The sequence below is a fragment of the Sus scrofa genome, chromosome 10 (genome assembly GCF_054392235.1).
Source record: "Sus scrofa isolate SSC_HxYL_T2T_F1_AM1 chromosome 10, Sscrofa_HxYL_maternal_Yorkshire_Landrace_v2.0, whole genome shotgun sequence".
NCBI lineage: Eukaryota > Metazoa > Chordata > Mammalia > Artiodactyla > Suidae > Sus > Sus scrofa.
The window spans coordinates 59,919,686-59,941,647 of NC_139392.1; the positions used below are offsets into that span (position 1 = coordinate 59,919,686).

General features: G+C 41.1%; 1 protein-coding gene across 3 annotated transcripts in view; it reads left to right on the forward strand.

The window, feature by feature from the left end:
• Window positions 1-21,962, forward strand: part of SMU1 (SMU1 DNA replication regulator and spliceosomal factor) — a 29,889-nt gene that overhangs the window by 4,574 nt on the left and 3,353 nt on the right. The window contains exons 2-11 of one of the 3 annotated variants that reach the window (XM_084978732.1): window positions 91-301; window positions 1,615-2,066; window positions 2,378-4,257; window positions 8,316-8,444; window positions 10,970-11,089; window positions 12,341-12,457; window positions 13,100-13,227; window positions 14,104-14,230; window positions 18,044-18,211; window positions 20,049-20,201. In XM_084978732.1, the coding sequence (XP_084834858.1) occupies window positions 4,051-4,257; window positions 8,316-8,444; window positions 10,970-11,089; window positions 12,341-12,457; window positions 13,100-13,227; window positions 14,104-14,230; window positions 18,044-18,211; window positions 20,049-20,201 (1,149 nt within the window). In that variant the 5' untranslated portion in view covers window positions 91-301; window positions 1,615-2,066; window positions 2,378-4,050. 3 annotated transcript variants of the gene reach the window in all.

The window sequence follows — 21,962 nt, forward strand, 5'->3', positions numbered from 1 at the left end:
TGAGGAGAAATAAACTGTGGTGGGCTTTATTTTGTGGCCTCTTTAGTGAGTCAGGATCCCTGAGCTGAATGACTTGCTTTCTTCTTTCAGTGTGATCCGTCTTATCATGCAGTACCTAAAGGAGAACAGTTTACACCGGGCCTTAGCCACCTTACAGGAAGAGACTACTGTGTCTCTGAATACCGTGGACAGCATTGAGAGTTTTGTGGCTGACATAAATAGCGGCCATTGGGATACTGTTTTACAGGCTATACAGTCTCTGAAATTGCCAGACAAAACCCTCATTGACCTCTATGAACAGGTAAGAGTAGAGGTGATGATGCTGATCCCTGTCAGTTGATTTGTTGTGGGCTCCCTGGCTGGAAAGCATCTGTGAGCTTTCCGTCCAGCATTATAGAGCTATAACAGCCCTTAAAATTATACTGTCAAAGCTTGAGTGCTGCTCTGTATTTTTATCTCTTTTCTTGGAAAAGCCAAGATTTCTCTAAACTGAAATGATTTAAGTGACCATTAAATGAACTATTCTAGTATCAACCGTGCTGACACCAACTAGTATACTGCAATTTAGTTCTGACACCAACTACCCAGTTAGTGTAGACCCCGCAAGTTAAGGGCTCAGTCTTCCACGAGATTGTCTTTACTTTAGATACCAGCCACACGTTGGGATCTCGGGCCATCCACATTTCTGACCAACTGGCTACAAATTGGAGGGTCCCTATGACTCTCTCAGAATCCGTAATTCACCAGAATGACAACTCAGGAAGTCAGTGTACCGTTGATGCAGTTTTATTATCAAGAGGACAGATCAGGACCAGCTGAATGAAGAGACATGTAGGGTGAGGTTTGTGAGGATACTGAACCATATGGGATCAGGGATTGCCTCTCATCTGGCACATCAAAGTATGCACCAACCAGGAAGCTCCATTGAGATTTTGGGGGGCTTTCACTCAGTCTCCCGTACCTCAACCCTCTCCAGCTGGCTCGAAGCATCAACCCTGCAATCACATGGTTGGTTTTTCTGGTAACCAGCCCCTATCCTGAGCCATCTCCTTAGCGCTAAGGTGTGATGCAGCTCATGAATAACAGATTCCTATCACTGGGGAAATTCCAAGGTTTTTAGAAGCTCTGTGCTGGGAAACCGAGATATAGATCATAAAATTATTTACTATACAACCCAACAGAGTGGACTTTCTGGAAATTAGAATGTAGTGTAATTTGAAGGAAAAATAGGGAAGTGGGTTTGTTTCTTTTCACGCCACTGAAGTTTAATAATTCCCAAAAGAAAATTTTGGTAACTGGAGAAAGGTTTCTCTGCAGCTTATGGAGATGTTCCCATGTTTAGTTTACTTTAGCATCTGTATTTTCAATGAGAGTCCTGCGGAAAGAGGAGATTGGTAGATTAAAAATGAAGGATAGACGTTAAAGGACTGAAGTTAGTACTTTATAATTACTTGAGTTGTCTACCTGAAACTGCTTGTGAAAAGGAGAAGGGACGTTTCCTGATTTTTGATTTGGAAATCACTTTGGCAGGCTATATCTGTGTCAGAAGCTGTGCTGAAAAAGAAATGTTACAGGAGAGTGTGTTGAAACAGTCATTTTCTTTGAATTATCCAGGTTGTTTTAGAATTGATAGAGCTCCGTGAATTGGGTGCTGCTAGATCTCTTCTGAGACAGACCGACCCAATGATCATGTTGAAACAGACACAGCCAGAGCGGTATATTCATCTGGAAAACCTCTTGGCCAGGTCTTATTTTGATCCTCGAGAGGTATGACTGTGTTAATGAAATGAAACCGTTGTTAACTTTGAAAACATTTAGTACTGTGGGTTTTTTTTTTTTTTTTTTTTTTTTTTTTTTCTTTTTCCTTTTTTGGCTCCCCCATGGCATATGGAGTTCCTGGGCCAGGGATCTTACCTGAGCTACAGTTGTGACCTATGCCACAACTGTGGCAATGCTGGATCCTTAACATGCTATGTTAAGGCTGGAAATCAGACCTGTATCCTGGAGCTGCAGCAGTACCACCGATCCCCCCACTGATCCCATTGCACCCCAGCAGGAACTCCAGTGTAATCTTTTTTTTTTTTTTTTTTTTTTTTTTTTTTGTCTTTTTGTCTTTTGTCTGCTGTTGTTGTTGCTATTTCTAGGGCCGCTCCCGCGGCATATGGAGGTTCCCAGGCTAGGGGTCCAATCGGAGCTGTAGCCACCGGCCTACGCCAGAGCCACAGCAACGCGGGATCCGAGCCGCGCCTGCAACCTACACCACAGCTCGCGGCAACGCCGGATCGTTAACCCACTGAGCAAGGGCAGGGACCGAACCCGCAACCTCATGGTTCCTAGTCGGATTCGTTGACCACTGCGCCACGATGGGAACTCCCAGTGTAATCTTTTTTAAATCATTTTATTGGATACTTTTTGTGATTTTTTTTTTATTAATTATTTTTATTTTTTCCATTATGGTTGCTTACTTTTTGTGATTTTGATTGAATTTTTGAAAATGGTACTTTTCTGTTGATTTACATTGGTTGGAATTTGCATATATTAAAGAGAATCATCTTGTTCAGTTCTCTCAGTATTTGAGGGCCTTCCCTCCCACATAGCCCATTTTATAGGATTATGTGTTGATTAGTAAGGATGCAGAAAGTTTCTTCTGGTGTCATTTCCACATTAGCTCCAGTACTTAACTGGCACTGAAGCCCTGCCTTACTGCTGGTATGTGCACTTTGAATTTTTGTCCCTTGCCCCTGACAATTGCAGTTTCCTTCCAGTTTTTTTAGTTCTTAAAAGCTTGTGTTTTGGATTCTCGGTTGATTATGCTTACTGTTAGAGCATGGTGGTTGATATTCTTTTATTTTCGTAAAACCATAACTAACTAACTAACTATATAGAGAGAGTTTCATTCTCACCCAACCTTTTACCAGAAGCTTGTCTAAACAGGAGGAAGAAGAGTTTACTACGCACTGGATAATGGGAAGTTAAGGTAAACTCAGAAACCATGAGGATAAAGGGAGGAGTTTAGATTTCCAGGACAGGATTTAAATTAGAGGTGATGAATAACTTCTGGGCTGAGTGTCATTTGACTGAAAGAAATTACTAAAGAATATAAAAGGGGAGTTCCCGTTGTGGCGCAGTGGTTAACAAATCTGACTAGGAACCATGAGGTGGCGGGTTCGATCCCTGCCCTTGCTCAGTGGGTTAACGATCCAGCGTTGCCATGACCTGTGGTGTAGGTTGCAGACACGGCTCGGATCCCATGTTGCTGTGGCTCTGGCATAGGCTGGCGGCTATAGCTCTGATTGGACCCTTAGCCTGGGAACTTCCACATGCCGCAGGAGCGGCCCAAGAAATGGCAAAAAGACAAAAAAAAAAAAGAATATAAAAGAATCCTTGGCTGTACAGATTTTTCAAAAACTGGGAAAACAACTCTGGCTTTGATGTAGTTTACTTGGACTCTTTTCAGAAATAACAGTGTGGGTTGGCTGACCTCAGTTTTTTTTTTTTTTTTTTAATTACTTTTTAGAGCAGCATGTGCAGCATATGGAAGTTCCTAGGCTTGCGGTCCAATAGAAGCTGTAGCTGCCAACCTGTGCCACAGGCACAGCAGTGCAAGATCCAGGCCACATCTGTGACCTCCAGCACAGCTCATGGCAACACCAGGACCTTAACCCACTGAGCAAGGCTGGGGATTGAACCCATGTCCTCATAGATGCTAGTTGGGTTCATTATTGCTGTGCTCATATTTCTGAAATGCCTGTGGATAGTATTGAGAAGTTTTTTAGAAACTAACTGATTTAATTAATTCTTTGTTTAACTAGGTAGTTTCTTTTTATGTTTTCCTTTTTTGTTTGTTTTTTGTTTTTTTCTTTTTCATTTGTACTTGTTGCTTGTGGAAGTTCCCAGGCCAGGGATTAAATCCGAGCCGTAGCTGTGACCTACCGTGGATCCTTAACCCGCTACCCTGGGCCATTGATTGAACTTGTGCCACCGCAGAGACAATGCTGGATCCTTGACCTACTGTGCCACAGTGGGAACTACCTCTGTTTTCCTTTTTGAATGTTTCTGCTTAATTATTGTCACTTTTTAAAAAATAAGCACATTCGCATCTTTTGCCATTTTTTGGAAATGATGCTATTCCCTCTCCTTTTTCAGGCATACCCTGATGGAAGTAGCAAAGAGAAAAGAAGAGCGGCAATTGCCCAGGCCTTAGCTGGGGAAGTCAGCGTGGTACCTCCATCTCGTCTCATGGCGTTGCTGGGTCAGGTAATTAAAGTCTGTAAAACTGAGGTTACTCTGAACTCCTGGTAGTGTTTCCTATACATAGACTGTATGTATGGGCTAAAGAAATCAGACAGCCTAAGAATTGGGAACTACCTATGGAACTGCTTATACCAGCAGTCATGTGTCCCACCCTCATCTTTCCTGGGGATGGCAGTATAGATTAGTGTTTAAGGGCGTACATACATTTTAGAGATAGAATTAGGGTAACCATGGAAGTTAATCATCCTGTCTGGTCTACTACTTTGAGAGTACTTTTGATCATCATGCCAGAACACTGTCTGAAACAAACACTGTCTGAAACAAGTTGGAGCAAATGTTTACCATAGTTAGAGTCTGAGCTCTCTCACTTACAGTTATGTGGTCTTGGGCACATTACCTAACTTTTCTGATCCCATTTACTCATCTTGGTGTTGGAGTAAGGATTAAATGAGAATGAGATAAAATGCACTTAAAGCAACTATATATTGCCTGGCACCTTATAAACACTCAGTAAATTGGAACTGCTGGTGGGGTTTCTTTTTTTTTTTTTTTTAGTAGTAGTTGTAGCATTACTAGCATTATTACTACTAGTAGTATTATTAGCATTACTAGTAGTACTACTAGCATAGTAGCAGCAGCAGCAGCATTACTAGCATAGTAATACTACTAATAGTAGTATTACTAGCATTTATTAAAGCTACCTAGAGTAATAAATGTTTTATAAATAGCATAGGGCACAAGTGATTAATGGAGATACAGATAGACTCTGTGCACTAAATCTGCCTTTTGAAAAGGGCCAAAAAGCTATTCATTACAGGCTTGCAGAGATTCTGAAATTCAAAATTAAGCTGCTTTTTTCTTTTCTTTTTTTTTTTTTTTTTTTTTTTGCCTTTTAGGGCTGTACCCGTGGCATATGGAAGTTCCCAGGCTAGGGATCAAATTGGAGCTGTAGCCACTGGCCTACGCCACAGCCATAGCAACGCAAGATCCTTAACCCACTGAGCAAGGCCAGGGATTGAACCTATATCCTCATGGATGCTAGTTGGGTTCGTTAACCACTGAGCCACAAGAAGAGCTCCTTAATTTACTTTTTATCAAAGTAAAAGATGTGTATAATTTAGTAGTACTTAAAGGCTTTCAGTGAAAAAATAGTCCCATCTGCCCTTCTCCACCTTCTTACTTTGCTGCACTCATTTTTAATTCTCTTGGCATTTATCTCATAGCTGAATATCATGCTTATAATATCATATTGTGATTTAAAAAAATTTTTTTTCAGACAGTAGCTACTGGAAGATGATTTATCTCATACTTACTCACTACAACATGCATACATTCTTCCTCTAGATTTTCCGTATATTTATATCTTTAACATTTGGTTAAATCAGTTCAGTGTTTACATTATCATCTTTACATAAATATTGCTTATAGCCAAAAAATTGCTGGTGCTAAAAGCCACCTGAGGTTGGAGACCACTATTCAGAAATACTTACTGGGAAACAACAAGGAAATAGGACGGGGAATACTACTGTATAGCACAGGGAATGATATTTCCTATCTTATAATAAACTATGAACAGAATTGGAAAAAAATATGTGTGTGTGTGTATATGTATACACACACACTTATGTATATATGTGTGTGTGTGTGTATACATACATATATATATATATATATAACCATATGTATATGGTTTTTTCAAGTTTTGAAAGTTTTTTCTCCCAGCATTGTCCCTATTTTCTTTGCGTTCCTTCCTTCCACCTGTTTGTTTTGGTGCCCATGTTTAGAAACTTTCCTCAGATCCCTGGCTGTTGGTTCATATTTAAGAGTAAAATTCTGAAAAGCTGGAAACTGTGTGGAGGTAGGATGGGAGGAGGAGTTTGGGAAGTGATAAGATTGTTTGGGTGAAGATCCTTGTGTGTCCGTATCTGTGGATATATTCTCTTGGACTGGTCAGCTTTTCCAGAGACTAGTCCACTAGTTTCCTGCCAGGGGGAGGTATGACCTGGGTCCTAGGAGCTAGAGGCTGGAAGATACAGGTGGGGTGGAAGGTAGAGAAATCTCGTTCAGCATACCAGCTTGCTCTGAATCCTTCTGCTTTCATGTAACTTCTTACCTGCACCCTGCCCCTCAGCTCTCCCTTGCTTTCCCAAGCCCAGGATCTCAACTTTTCCACAAAATGGGCCACCCAGCTTCTCTAGAGGCTGATGCCCAGGCTCGGGAGAGATCATAGGTGCTAACTGTGCTCTATATAGATTGTATCATATCGTCATGCCTTGCCTCGTCCTTGAGGGGTGTGTGGTACCTTCAATTCCTAAGCCTTTTTAGGAATTTGTGGGGGTGGTTAGGCTTGCTGCTTGTGGCCTCCTCACCTTATGCAGTTAGGTTTTATTTTCTTAATTATTGCCACTTTAGTGGAGTTTATAAAGAGTGGAAATAAACTCTTGTGTTCTACCATAGTAATTGGTTAGGTATGAGGAATGAATGAGGCTTTTGTTCTTGGTTGCCCTTTTATTTATTTACTGGCTTTTTTGGTAGGTTGGTGGGGGAGGGGGGGCTGCGCCTGCAGCATGTGGAAGTTCCCAGGCTAGGGGTTGAATTGGAGCTGCAGCTGCTGGCCTACGCCACAGCCACAGCAGTGTAGGATCCAAGCTGCATCTGCGGCCAGCAATGCTGGATCCTTAACCCACTGAGCAAGACCAGGGATTAACCCTCATCCTCATGAATACTAATTGGGTTCATAACCTACTGAGCCACAGTGGGAACTCCTTGGTTGCCCTTTTAGAATTCTGACTGCAGTGACTTGGTAGAGAATATAAAAAGAAGGGTAGGTTTGTTAGGATGGGATTAGAGGTTGTGGATGAGGCATGCAGTCAGTTTTGGATGTACTAATTTTGAAGTTCCTATGGGAGCTTCCAGTATAGGTAATAGAAGATGGAGATGTCCAGTATAGGTACTGGGATTTGTGAATCTGAACCTCAACCTTAAGGTTTTGGCTAGGGCTATTATAGATTCAGAAATTGCAGTGGTAGGAGAAGCCACAGATGTAAATAAGATTACCTAGGAGAAGCAAATAGAATTAGAAAAGTAAAAAAGTGAGAAGGAAGCCATAGGGAATATTTAAAGTCAACAGGGCAAAGTGAGAAAGGAACAACCAGATAAAAAGGGAAGCCAAGAAGAATAGGGTTAGAAAACTAAGAGAGGATTTTCAAGAAGACCAGTGGGAAGTTCCCATTGTGGCTTAGTGGAAACCAACCCGACCAGTATCCATGAGGACTTGGGTTTGATCTCTGGCCTCACTCAGTGGGTTAAGGATCCGGTGTTGCCGTGAGCTGTGGTATAGGTCACAGATGCGGCTGGGATCCTGCATTGCTGTGGCTGTGGTGTAGGCCGGCAGCTATAGCTCCAATTAGACCCCAAGCCTGGAAACTTCCACATGCTATGTGGCCCTAAAAAAAAAGACAACAAGTGGTTATTATGATTGAAAGCAACCAAGAGCATGGAGGAGAGTAGGGTCAGAAAGGAGTCATTGGGATATCTGAGATGCACTTCCAATGGAAGGATGGGAACAGAAGCTCCGCTGTAGCAAGTTAGGGGTGAATTATCTGAAATGCTAACAGTAGATGTGTTTAGATGTTGGATTTCTGTTTTTCAAATTTTGTTTATAGTAAGAGTCACACTTGGCATTCCCTCATGGTTCAGCAGGTTAAGGATCTAGCATTGTCATTGCTGTGGCTCTGGTTACAGCTGTGGTGCAGGTTTGATCCTGGGCTAGGTAACTTCTCCATGCCATGAGTGCAGCCAAAAAAAGAATCACACCTATAAGAAAATAAGTGTAGAAATATGGACCTGTTGGCTCTCAGAGTCCCCTTCCACCCTGAGATCAACCTGTGTTCCTAGGACACAGAATATCTCAGATTATGTTGTGTTGAATGGCCAAAGATGGTTGGGTCTGGATGACTCACACTTTCCTGTGAACCTCATCCTTTTGGACTTCAGCTGAACAGTCAGAACCAGATCTTAAAAGCATTCAAGTGGATTACTATATATTTCTTTCCTCATAGGCACTGAAGTGGCAGCAACACCAGGGATTGCTCCCTCCTGGCATGACCATAGATTTGTTCCGAGGCAAAGCAGCTGTCAAAGATGTGGAAGAAGAAAAGTTTCCTACACAGCTGAGCAGGCATATTAAGGTAGGATCCTTGGACACTCAGTCAGTCAGTAATCATTTGATGGAGACTCAACATATGCTCGCTCGGCCAGGCCCTATACCAGGAGCTTGAGTTGGGGAGCAGAACTCATTCTCCAGCTCTGACAACATTCAGGGTTGCTGCTAATGACCACTGAGGTACCCCTGTGGCCCAGCAGTGGGACACCTTGGATGAATAACCACATGGACATACTTTGGGCATCTGGCTGATTATCTGCCCTTTGGACTTCCTCCCAGGGATGGTGCATGTGAAAGAATGCTTGCCCTCTTTGTTAAGCCTCAGACTAAGAACTGTGTGTACTTTCTATACATTTGTCCTATTCAACATGAGTGCTTTTGCCTGCTGCATGTTAAGCAGAGTATCAGGCGTGTATTGTAGAGTGGGCTTGAGTGGTGTTTGAGGAAAATAATTTTATCATCTTAATGGCTGGTTCTTGGGTTTTGTTTGTTTGTTTTTCTTCCCTGTGACTTTTTTAGGAAAAAACACAAGTAATTGTTGCAATTCCCAGAATTACAACCATATTTGCTACCCCAGCGTTTCCTGTATATTAAAGTTTCTCTCTGGGTTTGTGCTCTGAATTTATAAGATTTAAAAATATTTCTTGGAGTTCCCGTCGTGGCGCAGTGGTTAACGAATCCGACTAGGAACCATGAGGTTGCAGGTTCGGTCCCTGCCCTTGCTCAGTGGGTTAACGATCCGGTGTTGCCGTGAACTGTGGTGGCGTTGCCGTGAACTGTGGTGTAGGTTGCAGACACGGCTCGGATCCTGCGTTGCTGTGGCTCTGGTGTAGGCCAGTGGCTACAGCTCCGATTCGACCCCTAGCCTGGGAACCTCCATATGCCGCGGGAGCGGCCCAAAGAAATAGCAAAAAGACAAAAAAAAAAAAAAAAAAAAAATTTCTTATTCTTCAAATCTTTGGCTTAATGTTTTGGATTTGTCTCTTCTGGATATATGTTCTGACTTGCATAGGAAGATATTTTTGAGCAGCACTTTTATATACTGTGGTTAAAGCCTTGAGACAAATAGAAATCCGTGATAATTATGCTGCTAGACTAAGTTTTCTGTTATAAACACTTCCTTTTTTGATAATTAAAAATGAAACTCATAGTAGAGATTTTCTCTGTTTTCTTGTGTTTAATGTTCCTAGTTTTCATCTATTATTGGAAATATCATTGCTGGTAAATGCTCAGGGTACATTTCCCAGGCAAACGGTCTATCAGCTCTAATTAGTTCCCCTAGAGTTAGTCAGCCAGACATTATCACTTGATAAGATGAAGATCATAAAAAGAAATGATGAAGGAGTTCCTATCATGGCTTAGCGGTGACGAATCAAACTACTATCCATGAGGGTGTGTGTTCGATCCCTGGCCTGCTCAGTGGCTTAAGGATTTGGTGTTGCTGTGGTGTAGGCTGGCAGCTCCAGCTCCGATTTGACCCCTAGCCTGGGAACTTCCAGATGCCACACCTACAGCCCTAAAAAGCAAAAGAAAGAAAAAAAAAAAAACAAAACAAATGATAGAAAATTTGTTTACCAAATAGTGTAAGAAAATCCCTATTTATTTTTAAAAAGTGAATCCCCCCAGGTGCAAAAAACAGGGACATATGACATATTAAGTTGAGATGAAAGTCATGCTAACAGTGGCTGATTCTGGTTAAAAACTTGTTCTTGGAGTTCTCGTTGTGGCTTAGCAGAAACAAATCTGACTGGTAACCTGGAGGATGCAGGTTTGATCCTCGGCCTCACTCAGTGGGTTAAGGATCTCGCATTGCCATGAGCTGTGGTGTAGGTCACAGACACAGCTCAGATCTGGCATTGCTATGACTGTGGCATAGGCTGGCGGCTACAACTCTGATTGGACCCCTAGCCTGGGAACTTCCATGTGCCGTGCACGATTGGCTCTAAAAAGACAAAACAGACAAACAAAACTTATTGTTTGAGTTAGGATTATTTGTTCTAAGTCCCTTGCTAAAGTGATTTTTTTGATTTTCATTGGAAATATTAACTTCATTTTAAAAAAATCAAAGGAGTTCCCATTGTGGCGCAGCAGAAACAATCCGACTAGGAACCATGAGGTCATGGGTTCGATCCTTGGCCTCGCTTAGTGGGTTAAGGATCCAGCATTGCCATGAGCTGTGGTGTAGGTCGCAGTTGTGGCTCAGATTTGGCATTGCTGTGGCTCTGGCATAGGCCGGCAGCCACAGCTCCGTTTAGACCCCTAGCCTGGGAACCTCCATGTGCTGCAGATGCGGCCCTAAAAAGACAAAAGACCAAAAATTAAAAAAATGAAAACCAAACTAATTTCAGTAGAAATGCTAGGCATTAAACTGGTTGAAGAAAACATATCTGCCATCTCCCTGTCTCTGTGCACAGAAATACCCCTTCAAAACTCATAGTATAGGCTAGCTATGGCTTTATGCTAGGGCAGAGCTCTCAAAAGTTTAAAATGGGAATTGTTTTAAGATCACTAGATAAAAATATATCTGTTTCATTGTTTCGTTTGAAACAGTTTGGTCAGAAATCACATGTGGAGTGTGCTCGATTTTCTCCAGATGGTCAGTATCTGGTCACTGGGTCTGTTGATGGATTTATTGAAGTATGGAACTTTACAACTGGAAAAATCAGGAAGGTAAAGTATTTTAAGTATATAACTTTTCTAATGGGAGAATTATCTATTCTTGTTTTTAATTATCTGCTTTTTTTACACTTAAAATTTATTTTTTGAATGGGTAATATGTGTATCTGATAAAACATTTTTATAAAATAGAAGTTATTCATTTAAGAGTTTTGTTATCAAACCATTTAATTTCCTTTCTTGGTTCAGCCAGGGTTACCAATTTCTTAAGTAATGTTTCTACAATATTCTAGGTATATGTAAAGCAATTGCTTATTATTTCCAATTTAATCTTATTGTAGCACTAATTGTGTTTCTCATTATGATTGAAGTTGAATTTTTTTTATATGTGAAAAGCCATCAGTATTTCCTACTATGTGAAGTCTTTTTATCCTTTGTCATTTCTCTTTTGGATTGCTTCTTACTGATTTGTAGGAGCTCTTCATAGTTTGAGGAAGTCAGCCTTTGTAACATGTATTGCAAATATTTTTCAATTTTGACTTTTGTCTTTCGACTTAGCATATGATTTTGCTTAGCAGTTTTTTGTATTGTTTATCCATCTTTTCTCCTACAGTTTCTTCTAGTACTTTTATGTTTCTTTTTATGTTTAATTTTAGATCTGTCTGGATTTGTTCAGGATAATAAAGTTGATGTAGATCCAACTTAACTTTTTCCCAGATAGCTGCTTGTTGACTAACCATGGATTCGAAAAGTAATCTTTATTATAAAGTACTAAATTCCACTCCCTGGGTAGTGGATTTATGCTTGAGTTTCACTTCCTACTTTATTTCTTTATAGACTTCCTGTAAAGCAGTCTCACTTTATAATTAGAAAAAATGAAGATGCTTTAATATGAACAATAATGGATGATACAAAAAAATAACAGATTAGTCAATACATGGTTTTAGGAAAGTTAGCTGGCAGTAAGGAAAAAACAGTTTCTTGCATCATAGCCATAAAATAAATAAATTTAGATTTATTAAAGATGCACAATATGAAACTGTAGGGGAATTTTGCTTAGAAAGGATGAGTAAATAGAAGATATAGGCTATTATGTTTGTATTTTTTTGCAGTATTTATTTGAATTGTGTAAAGAAGTTATTCCCAGCATTATCAGTTGTTCTTTAGGACAGTGTACATGACACTACTATTTGCCTGGGAGATTTAGACTTGGCACAATCCAGTATCCTGAGTTTGTAGCAACCTGGGGTAACTGGCATTTTTGTGTAATTTTGATAACTAACTGCTTATCCTTGTTTCCTTTAGGATCTTAAGTACCAGGCCCAGGATAACTTTATGATGATGGATGATGCTGTCCTCTGCATGTGCTTCAGCAGAGATACAGAAATGTTAGCAACTGGTGCCCAAGATGGAAAAATCAAGGTGTGAATTAGTGGCAGGAATTCTTGTATGTAGACATTTTGATAGTTCTCTAATTAGTTAGTGTCCTGCATATGTTTGTCAGCTTAATGAAAGCTACTCATTATTGAGCATCAGCTTCATGCCAGTCACTTTACATTTTCTTTTTTAATCCCAATAATAATTCTGCCTATGGAAGGCCCTAATTGCTTTAAGGTCAATGATTGGTGAGTGATAAATCTAGGACTTCAGTCCAGATCTGCTCATGCTCCTGTGCCACCATGGCTCACTTTATATGATGTGTTGTGCTTTGGGATTTTTAGGGGGTGGGATGGTCTGTAGGTGATTAGCAGCTGATTAGCTGTGGTTTGTATTTAATTGCTAGTAAAATGCCCTGCACTAGATAAAATACAGAAATGGTCTCTGCTAAATGAACTTAGAGTCTAAATTTTTGTTTTAATAATTTAAAAGGAAAGAGGTTTATGTTTCAAAGGATTCAAGTTATCATTGTACTGTGTGAACCAGACATAACATATTCAGCTATTACCATGCATTTTTAGTGCTGTTTTTAGTGCATTAGTGAGCATTGCATCTTGTTTGGCTCTGCAGGGTAGAGTGGAACGCTCTTTTACAAATTTTTATTATTATTCTTTTTTTTTTATAAAGGTATGGAAGATTCAGAGTGGACAGTGTTTAAGGAGATTTGAAAGGGCACACAGTAAAGGTGTCACATGTCTAAGCTTTTCTAAGGATAGCAGTCAGATCCTTAGTGCTTCTTTTGACCAGACAATTAGGTAAGTAAGAATCCCCAAACTGGCCTCACTTGGGGCTGATATGATAAAGCCCCAGAAAGAGGTACTATTGATTCCTTATGTTTTCAAAGGATGCTTATATGGAGAGTGAGGGTGCATGAGAGCTCATTTTTCCAAAGTACAGCTGACACAGTGCTATTGTTTTGTCCATTTGGGTCTTTACCCAGACGAGAGATTAGAAAGGGATTATAACAGTGTTTCATGTTTTTCAAAGTGTGGTCTGTGGGCCCACCAGCATCAGGGTTGCCTTAGAGAATGTGACAAATACAGATTCCTGGGACCCAGCTGAGACCTAGAAGTCTGTTGCTAAACAGAATCTTGTGGTATTATTGCCATATTTTCTTTCAGTCTCTGGGCAAAGTGGTTTTTTAAAATATGCTTTTTTTTTTTTTTTTTTTTTTTTTTTTGGGCCGCACCTAAGGCATGTGGAAGTTCCTAGGCCAGGGATTGAACGTGCACCATAGTGGTGACCCAGGCCACTGTAGCCGGATCCTTAACCCACTCCATACCACAAGGGAACTCCTGTGCCAGGCTTTTGATTAGTTGACATACTGAAAATAATACTACATACATAATTGTATGGCCCTCTTTCTTCACTTAATATAATAGCATTGAGGAGTTCCCTTGTGGCATAGTGGGTTAAGGATCTGGCATTATCACTACAGTGGCTCAGGTCACTGCTGTGGCGTGGGTTTGATCCCCAGCTTGGGAATTTCCATATGCCATTGGATGTGGCCAAAAACAGACAAAATTATAGCATGCACTTCTATAATTCAATTAAAATTCTTTCAACACTTGGTCCCATTCATAACATATGAAATGTTAATTGTTCTTTTCATTTGCTTTTATTTGTGATAGAATTCATGGTTTAAAATCTGGAAAAACCCTGAAGGAGTTTCGTGGCCATTCCTCCTTTGTTAACGAAGCAACGTTTACACAGGATGGGCACTATATTATTAGTGCATCTTCTGATGGCACTGTAAAGGTTAAGTATTTGCAACTGGTTTATTTTGGGGTATCTATTCCATTTTTGCCCTTTGAGGAGTTTTCGGTGGTCATAATGGTTGTAATTGTGGTGGATAAAACTCTTTATTAGGTATTTTAGCCAAGAGTCTGTAACAGTAATAATAGTCTGTGGCTGATTCCTATTGGCCTAGGGACCTCAAATCTCAAACCTACAAAGTCAAACCTACAGGTGCTGTCATGTGTATGAAAAGAGGAAAGGTGTGGCGTTCTAAACTTAAATCAGCTCACATTTACAGTGGTTAAATTCTGTCTTGCCGTAAGTATGGTCAGCCCACAACAGTCAAATTCATGAAGGTCTCAGTGGTTGAATAAATTCTGTTTTATTGCATAGGCACCCCCTCCCCGCCTTTTGGGCCTTTCCAGCAGCGTTTATTGAGGAGCAAGAGGAGTGTAGAGTAGAGCTAAGTCCTTTCTCAGAGTGTAGAGTAGAGCTAAGTCCTTTCTTAATTTGTTGCCTTCAGCTCTCAGCTAAAAGTTAGGGATCTTCAGTACCTTAAAAGTTTTATTTTTTCAAAAGAGGGCCACATTTTCTGGAAAAGATGGGAAATCCAAATAGAAAATCACTGGAAATTTTTGAGACATTCCATTTACATTCTGGACCTGCTTTTAAATTGCCTTGTGCGGAGTTCCTGTTGTGGCTCAGCGGAAACAAATCTAACTAGTATCCTGAGGTCTAGTTCAATCCCTGGCCTTGCTCAGTGGGTTAAGGATCCAGTGTTGCTGTGAGCTGTGGTGTAGGTCACAGACATGGCTTAGATTTGGCATTGCTGTGACTGTGGTGTAGGCCAGCGGTGGCACCTCTGATTGGACCCCTAACCTGGGAACCTCTGTATGCTGAGGATGTGGCCCTAAAAAAAAAAGACCAGGAGTTCCCGTCATGACGTAGTGGTTAACGAATCCGACTGGGAACCATGAGGTTGCGGGTTCGGTCCCTGCCCTTGCTCAGTGGGTTAACGATCCGGCGTTGCCATGAGCTGTGGTGTAGGTCGCAGACGTGGCTCGGATCCTGTGTTGCTGTGGCTCTGACGTAGGCTGGTGGCTACAGCTCTGATTAGACCCCTAGCCTGGGAATCTCCATATGCCGTGAGAGCGGCCCAAAGAAATAGCAAAAAGACCAAAAAAAAAAAAAAAAAAAAAGACCCCCCCCCAAAAAAAACACACACAAAAAAACCCTGCTTTATGCAAGTAAGTGTTCTTTTGCTGAAGATTTAAATATTCTAATACAAATTCCCTAACAGTCAGAACACCTTCTGAGATGGCTTGTTCTGGCTTGGGAATTGAACCAGAAGACTGAAGGTAGGGGATATATTCTTCCTCAGGATAGACCAGAAAATACACAGAGCTCTTAGTGCTTCAGTAATGGAACTTGCCCTCTTATGCTGTGTATGTGGGCCTCACAACCTTAAAATGCCACTGGGGTTGTGGCTTTTGTAGGTATCTTTGTTTTGTGGTCTTTCCCTTTTAGTTCTACAAAGAGTAGGATAAAGCAGCTCACTGACTTTAAAAATTTTTTTTTATTATAGTTGATTAACAATGTTCTGAAAGTCCTTTTTTTTTTATTTTTATTTTTTATTTATTTATTTATTTTTTAAGAGCCATACCCGTGGCATATGGAGGTTCCCAGGCTGAGGGTCAGATAGGAACTAAAGCTGCTGGCCTACACCACAGCCACAGCAACACCAGACCTGAGCCATATCTTTGACCCATATCACAGCTCATGGCAACGCTAGATCCTTAACCCACTGAGCGGGGCCAGGGATCAAACCTGTGTCCTCGTGGATACTAGTTGGATTTGTTTCTGCTGCTCCACAGTGGGAACTCCTGCCATATTCTAAAAACTCTTGATCTCTGAAATGTTCCTTTCTCTCCTAGGCAGATGGGCTTTGGAGGGGAGATTGAGGCAGATAATACAGTATTTAAGAAAATAAGCACTGGGACAACTGATGGGGCCACTATTTCTTCCTACTTGTAGCTGTTTATTCAACATCTCTTTTCTGTTAGGATCCATTGCAGGAACAGAAGAAACACAGCATAGTCTATGCCTTTGAGGTTTTTATACCTCATTAAGTGAGTGGTGTCCAGACAATAGTTGATCTCTCCCTTCTCTAAGCACATCTCACTTTTTTTTTTTTTTCCTTCATCTTTTTAGAGCTGCACCCGAGGCATACGGAGGTTCTCAGGCTAGACGTCGAATCAGAGCTACAGCTGCGGGCCTACACCACAGTCACAGCAATGCAGGATCTAAGCCATGTATGAGATCTACACCACAGCTCACGGCAGCACTGTATCCTTAACCCACTGAGCAAGGTCGGGGACCGAACCTGAGTCCTCATGGATGCTAGTTGGATTTGTTAACCAGTGAGCCACGACGGGAACTCCCACATCTTACATTTTCATAACTGTGATGTTTATCTGTGCCCTTCAGTTCTTAATAGCTTGAAGGGCAAGATGAAAAGCATTAGGGTAGAGAACTATTAGTACAAGAGATCTTGGACTGGGAGGGCAAATACAGTTGGCCAAGAGTAGCTTCCACTTCATGGATCCTCGTGTATGTGTGTTTAACATTGTGGCTTCCATTCAGTTAAGTCTCAGTATAAGATGAGAGTCGTTTGTGGAGCTTTTAAAAAATGCACAAAACTACATCTCACCTGAGGATCTACCAAATCTGAATCTTAGCATAGGGCCCTGAGCATGTAAATCTAAAAAACCATTTGATTTTGGTTCCAGGTAAGGGTAGCTTTTGATTGTTTATGACAGTAGCAGTGTTGACACATAGCTAATTTTAAAGTACATAAGCTTGTCAGCCAAGGAAAATTTTGTAGGAAAAGATCATAGATTTTAAAAGGGTTTTATTATTTTACATTGTTTATACCAGTTAATCAGCATATAGGGGAGTCCCGCAGGATTTGGAAGTTCCTGGGCCAGGGATCAAACCTGCACCACATCCTACTGTATATAGCACAGGGAACTATATCCAGTCTCTTGTGATAGAACATAATGGAAGGTAATATGAGAAAAAGTGTGTGTGTGTGTGTGTGTGTGTGTGTGTGTGTGTATGACTGGGTCACTTTGCTGTATAGCAGAAATTGACAAAACATTGTAAATAAACTATAATTTACTTTGTTTTTTTGTTTGTTTTTGCTTTTTAGGGCCACACCCACAGCATATGGAAGTTCCCAGGCTAGGGGTTGAATTGAAGCTGTAGCTGCTGGCCTATGCCAGGGCACAGCATCACCAGATCCGGGCTGTGTCTGCAACCTGTACTGCTCCACTGAGCCACTCTGGACCAACTTTGTTTTTTTGTTGTTTGGTTTTTTTTTTTAGGGCCACACCAGAGGCATATGGAGGTTCCCAGGCTAGGAGCCAAATCGGAGCTGTAGTCACTGGCCTATACCACAGCCACAGAAACTCTAGACCTGAGCCTTGTCTGTGACCTACACCACAGCTCATGGCAATACTAGATCCTTAACCCACTGAGTGAGGCCAGGGATTGAACCTGCGTCCTCATGGATAGTAGTCAGATTCGTTTCTGCTGAGCCATGAAGGGAACTCCATAATTAAAAAAAATTTAAAAGACAGCCGACTAAACAAAACCACCTCAGCAGTGACCTGAGCCACTTATGTGTATGATAGTGCTAGGTATTTGGACTTTAAGAAGCTTTTTCTCTTGAGTCAATTTTTTTCTTTTTTAGTAACTTAATTTTCAGCCCTGAAACTTTAGAGATTGTAAACCTCCCCCAAAATATTTATGCCTTGAACTTTTGTATTGTAGATCTGGAACATGAAAACCACAGAATGTTCCAATACCTTTAAATCCTTGGGCAGCACTGCAGGGACCGACATCACTGTTAACAGCGTGATCCTTCTTCCTAAAAACCCAGAACACTTTGTGGTTTGCAACAGATCTAACACAGTGGTCATCATGAACATGCAGGGACAGGTGAGTGCTCAGAAAATGCCTTTGCTCAGGTCCTGTGGGCGGTTCCCAAATCAGAATGTCTTGGTCCTGGCACTTCTAAGTAACCGAATATGGTTTTACCCTTTTACAAACCGTACATACTGTATTTGTTTATAAGACGTGGTTAAGTTCTGTGTCTACAAAATATCTCTTTGGCATCTCAGAAATTATCTCCTTTCCCCAGGGTGTTTGTGTAGTGTGATCTTTCTTTTGCATCCTTTGGATAAATAACACTGATCTGTCTTTAAGCCTATTTGAGAAGCTCACTGAAGATTTTAAGATAAAACAGTCTGTGCGTGAGTGAGGGAGATGGATTACCATCTTGGGACATCTCCTAGCTTCCTATGGTCTAAGGTGGAACTCCAGTAGGAAAAGAGTGATAGTGTTTTCATGATGTATATTTGTAATCAGGACACCTGCTGGTTCCCAAGAAACATCACTTTTGTAGCACCAGGGACATTAGGAGCATCGAGCTTGAGGTCTCAAGCCCTGGGGATGTGTTGTGATGCTACTGAAATGTTGGCCTGAGCAATTGGGGATCCTGCTGAGCTTGGAGAACACCAAGGGGCTGGTGTATGGAACTCTCTTGCTTGAGACCTTATAAATGATAAATTGGTGTCCTAGAACTTGTGGTTGAGATGGCTGGTCTGCAGTATCTGCTGGGACAGTGCCTAATACCATGGCTGCCCACTTCCTAGTTTTCTGTTTGATTTTTTAAAAACGTAAATCTGAAAAAGAATGCATATGTGTATATGTATAACTGAATCACTTTGCTTTACAGCTGAAACTAACACAATGTTATAAAGCAACTATATTCCAATTTAAAAAGAACCTTTGAAAACATTTCTTTAGATTTACAAAGAAGTTGCAAAAACAGGTTGGAGAGTTCCTATACACCCTTTCCCTGTATCCTCCAAGGATAACATCTTACATAACCACTGTACAGTTATCCAAACCAGGAAATTTAAATCAACTCTACTTCAATTTAAAAGTAAATAAAGACTAACCCGCCCCCCCGGGAAATTGACATCAGTACAATACTATTAATATTAAATACAAACCTTATTTAGATTTTTACTAGTTTTTACATGCTTTCATTTTTGAGGCGGGGCATGAATAGTTCTGTGAAATTTCGTCTCATATGATTTGTGTAACCACCACCACAATTAAGAAACGGAACTGTTTCATCACCCCCAAAGAAACTCCCTTGTGCTATACTTTTATAGTTAAACCCTTCCCGTGCAGCCCCAACCTCTGGCAACCACTAATCTGTTTTCCATTATTTTTTCATTTTGAGAATAGTAAGTAAATGGGATCATGCAATATGTAATCTTTTTAACCTTTTGAGATTGATTTCTCTTCACTTGATTTATGATGATTTTAATGGTATTTAAAATAGAGCAGGGTCTTGGAGACAAGGGTTCCATCATGAATGGGGAGGGCATCTGTCTCATTCTTTTAGAGGAAAATGGGGAGTGTGGGTCCACAGAGCATGGACAGCCAGTGGAATATTGATTTAGGAAATTGTAGTAATGAATTTGCTTCAAGTTAAAATGGCTCAATAGACTAAAGAGCAGGATTGGTGACTTGGGACATGTCAATTGTAAATTTCTCTTTGTCACTAACTTTAGATAGCTTATCCTTTGAATATTTTAGAGGCAGGAGCATTTAGCACATGGTGAGTGGGATTGGTAACCTAATTATAAATGACAGTAAACCAAAGTACAAAGTAATAAAAAGATACCCATTTAAACTGCTGCAGTAGAACTCTTACTAATCCAGATGTCTTATTTTCACCTTGGGCTGTGTTATGATCTAGATTGTCAGAAGCTTCAGCTCTGGTAAGAGAGAAGGAGGTGACTTTGTTTGCTGTGCCCTCTCTCCCCGTGGTGAATGGATCTACTGTGTAGGGGAGGACTTTGTGCTCTACTGTTTCAGCACAGTCACTGGCAAACTGGAGAGAACTTTGACAGTAAGTATTACTGACTTAAGGCCATCTATAGAAATTATATTCATGCTTGTATCTTTCTGAACTCTGAAGTAAACCTTTTCTAGACTGCTATTAGTGTGAACCTTGATATAAAAAATGTAAGACTAGGGAGTTCCCGTCGTGGTGCAGTGGTTAACGAATCCGACTAGGAACCATGAGGTTGCGGGTTCGGTCCCTGCCCTTGCTCAGTGGGTTAACGATCTGGCATTGCCTTGAGCTGTGGTGTAGGTTGCAGATGCGGCTCGGATCCTGCGTTGCTGTGGCTCTGGCATAGGCTGGCAGCTGCAGCTCCGATTGGACCCCTAGCCTGGGAACCTCCATATGCCGTGGCAGCGGCCCAAGAAATAGCAAAAAAAAAAAACCCAAAAAACAAAACAAAACAAAAAAAACAAAAACAAAAAATGTAAGACTGGGAGTTCCTGTGGTGGCTCAGTGGTTAACGAATCTGACTAGGAACCATGAGGTTGCAGGTTTGATCCCTGGCCTTGCTCAGTGGGTTAAGGATCCAGCGTTGCCATGAGCTGTGATGTACTTTGCAGATGTGGCTCGGATCCTGTGTTGCTGTGGCTCTGGTGTAGGCCAGCGGCTACAGCTCCAATTCAACCCCTAGCCTGGGAACCTCCGTATGCCACGGGAGTGGCCCAAGAAATGGCAAAAAAAGTAAGACTGTTACCACTAAATAAAACAAAGGGCCCATAAGTAGTTGCATTGAATTACCTCTTATTATCAGGAAGTCATCCTTTAGTTGAGCCCTCAGCTTCAGCTTCAGGTGGGTAGGATGGGTGTACATAAAGCAGAGAACAAAGGGAAACATGCCTGTCTGGCCAGCTGGATTAGTCAGACCTTCCCTAGAGTGATTGGGGGGTGGCAGATATTGCTGGTCTTCTCCATGTCTTTCAAAGGCAGGTTACTTGTATATTATCCTATCAAACTGATTATGATGTTTTTAAGCAACTCTGTTTTGGGTTTTTTGTTTGTTTTTTGCCGTATTCGTGGCATATGGAAATTCCTGTAACCAGAGCCACAGCAGTGACAATGCTGGACCCTCAACTTGCTGAGCTACAGGGAATTCCAGCAGCTCTGTGTCTTAAAGAGTTAGTACAAGGAGTAATGAATGCGATCTGCTATAACAAATAATCTTCAAATCTTAGTGGCCTGAGTTTATTTCTTATGTCACAATGTGATATAAGTTGCATTGTCTTACGTCTTTTAGCTGTGCCATTTGGAATATGTGGCCTCTAAGATCTTAGGAGAAAAGATAGCTGGGGGGTATACTGGATGTTTTGAAGACCTACATCTGGAGATGGTTTATATTACATTGTTCCTCATTCTTTTTTTTTGGTTAGAATTCAATCACATGTCCATAGCCCAGATGCAAGGGGCGAAGGGGATGGGGTAGGGAAAATGTAGTTGTCTGGGGTCCAGGCAGAAGAAGTGGTCTGGTGAATGTATGAAAAATTACACACATTTCTCTGTTAGAGAATAATCTCTGGTCTCAGATTATTATTGAGTGACCTTTTGGTACACCTGCTCTGTGAAGCCTCTAGTACAGATGAAAGATGTGAGCAAAGCAAGATGAGGTAGATAGAGTGTCCTCTAGCTAAGGGGCCTGGAAAATACTGAGTTCACTGAATTGAAGGAATTGTTTGGTCTCGGCCATTGTCTTGGCTTAGTATTTACAGAATGTTGATGATGACCAGGATCAGCTGTAGTGCAGAAGTGATTCGGCACAAAGTGTTGTTC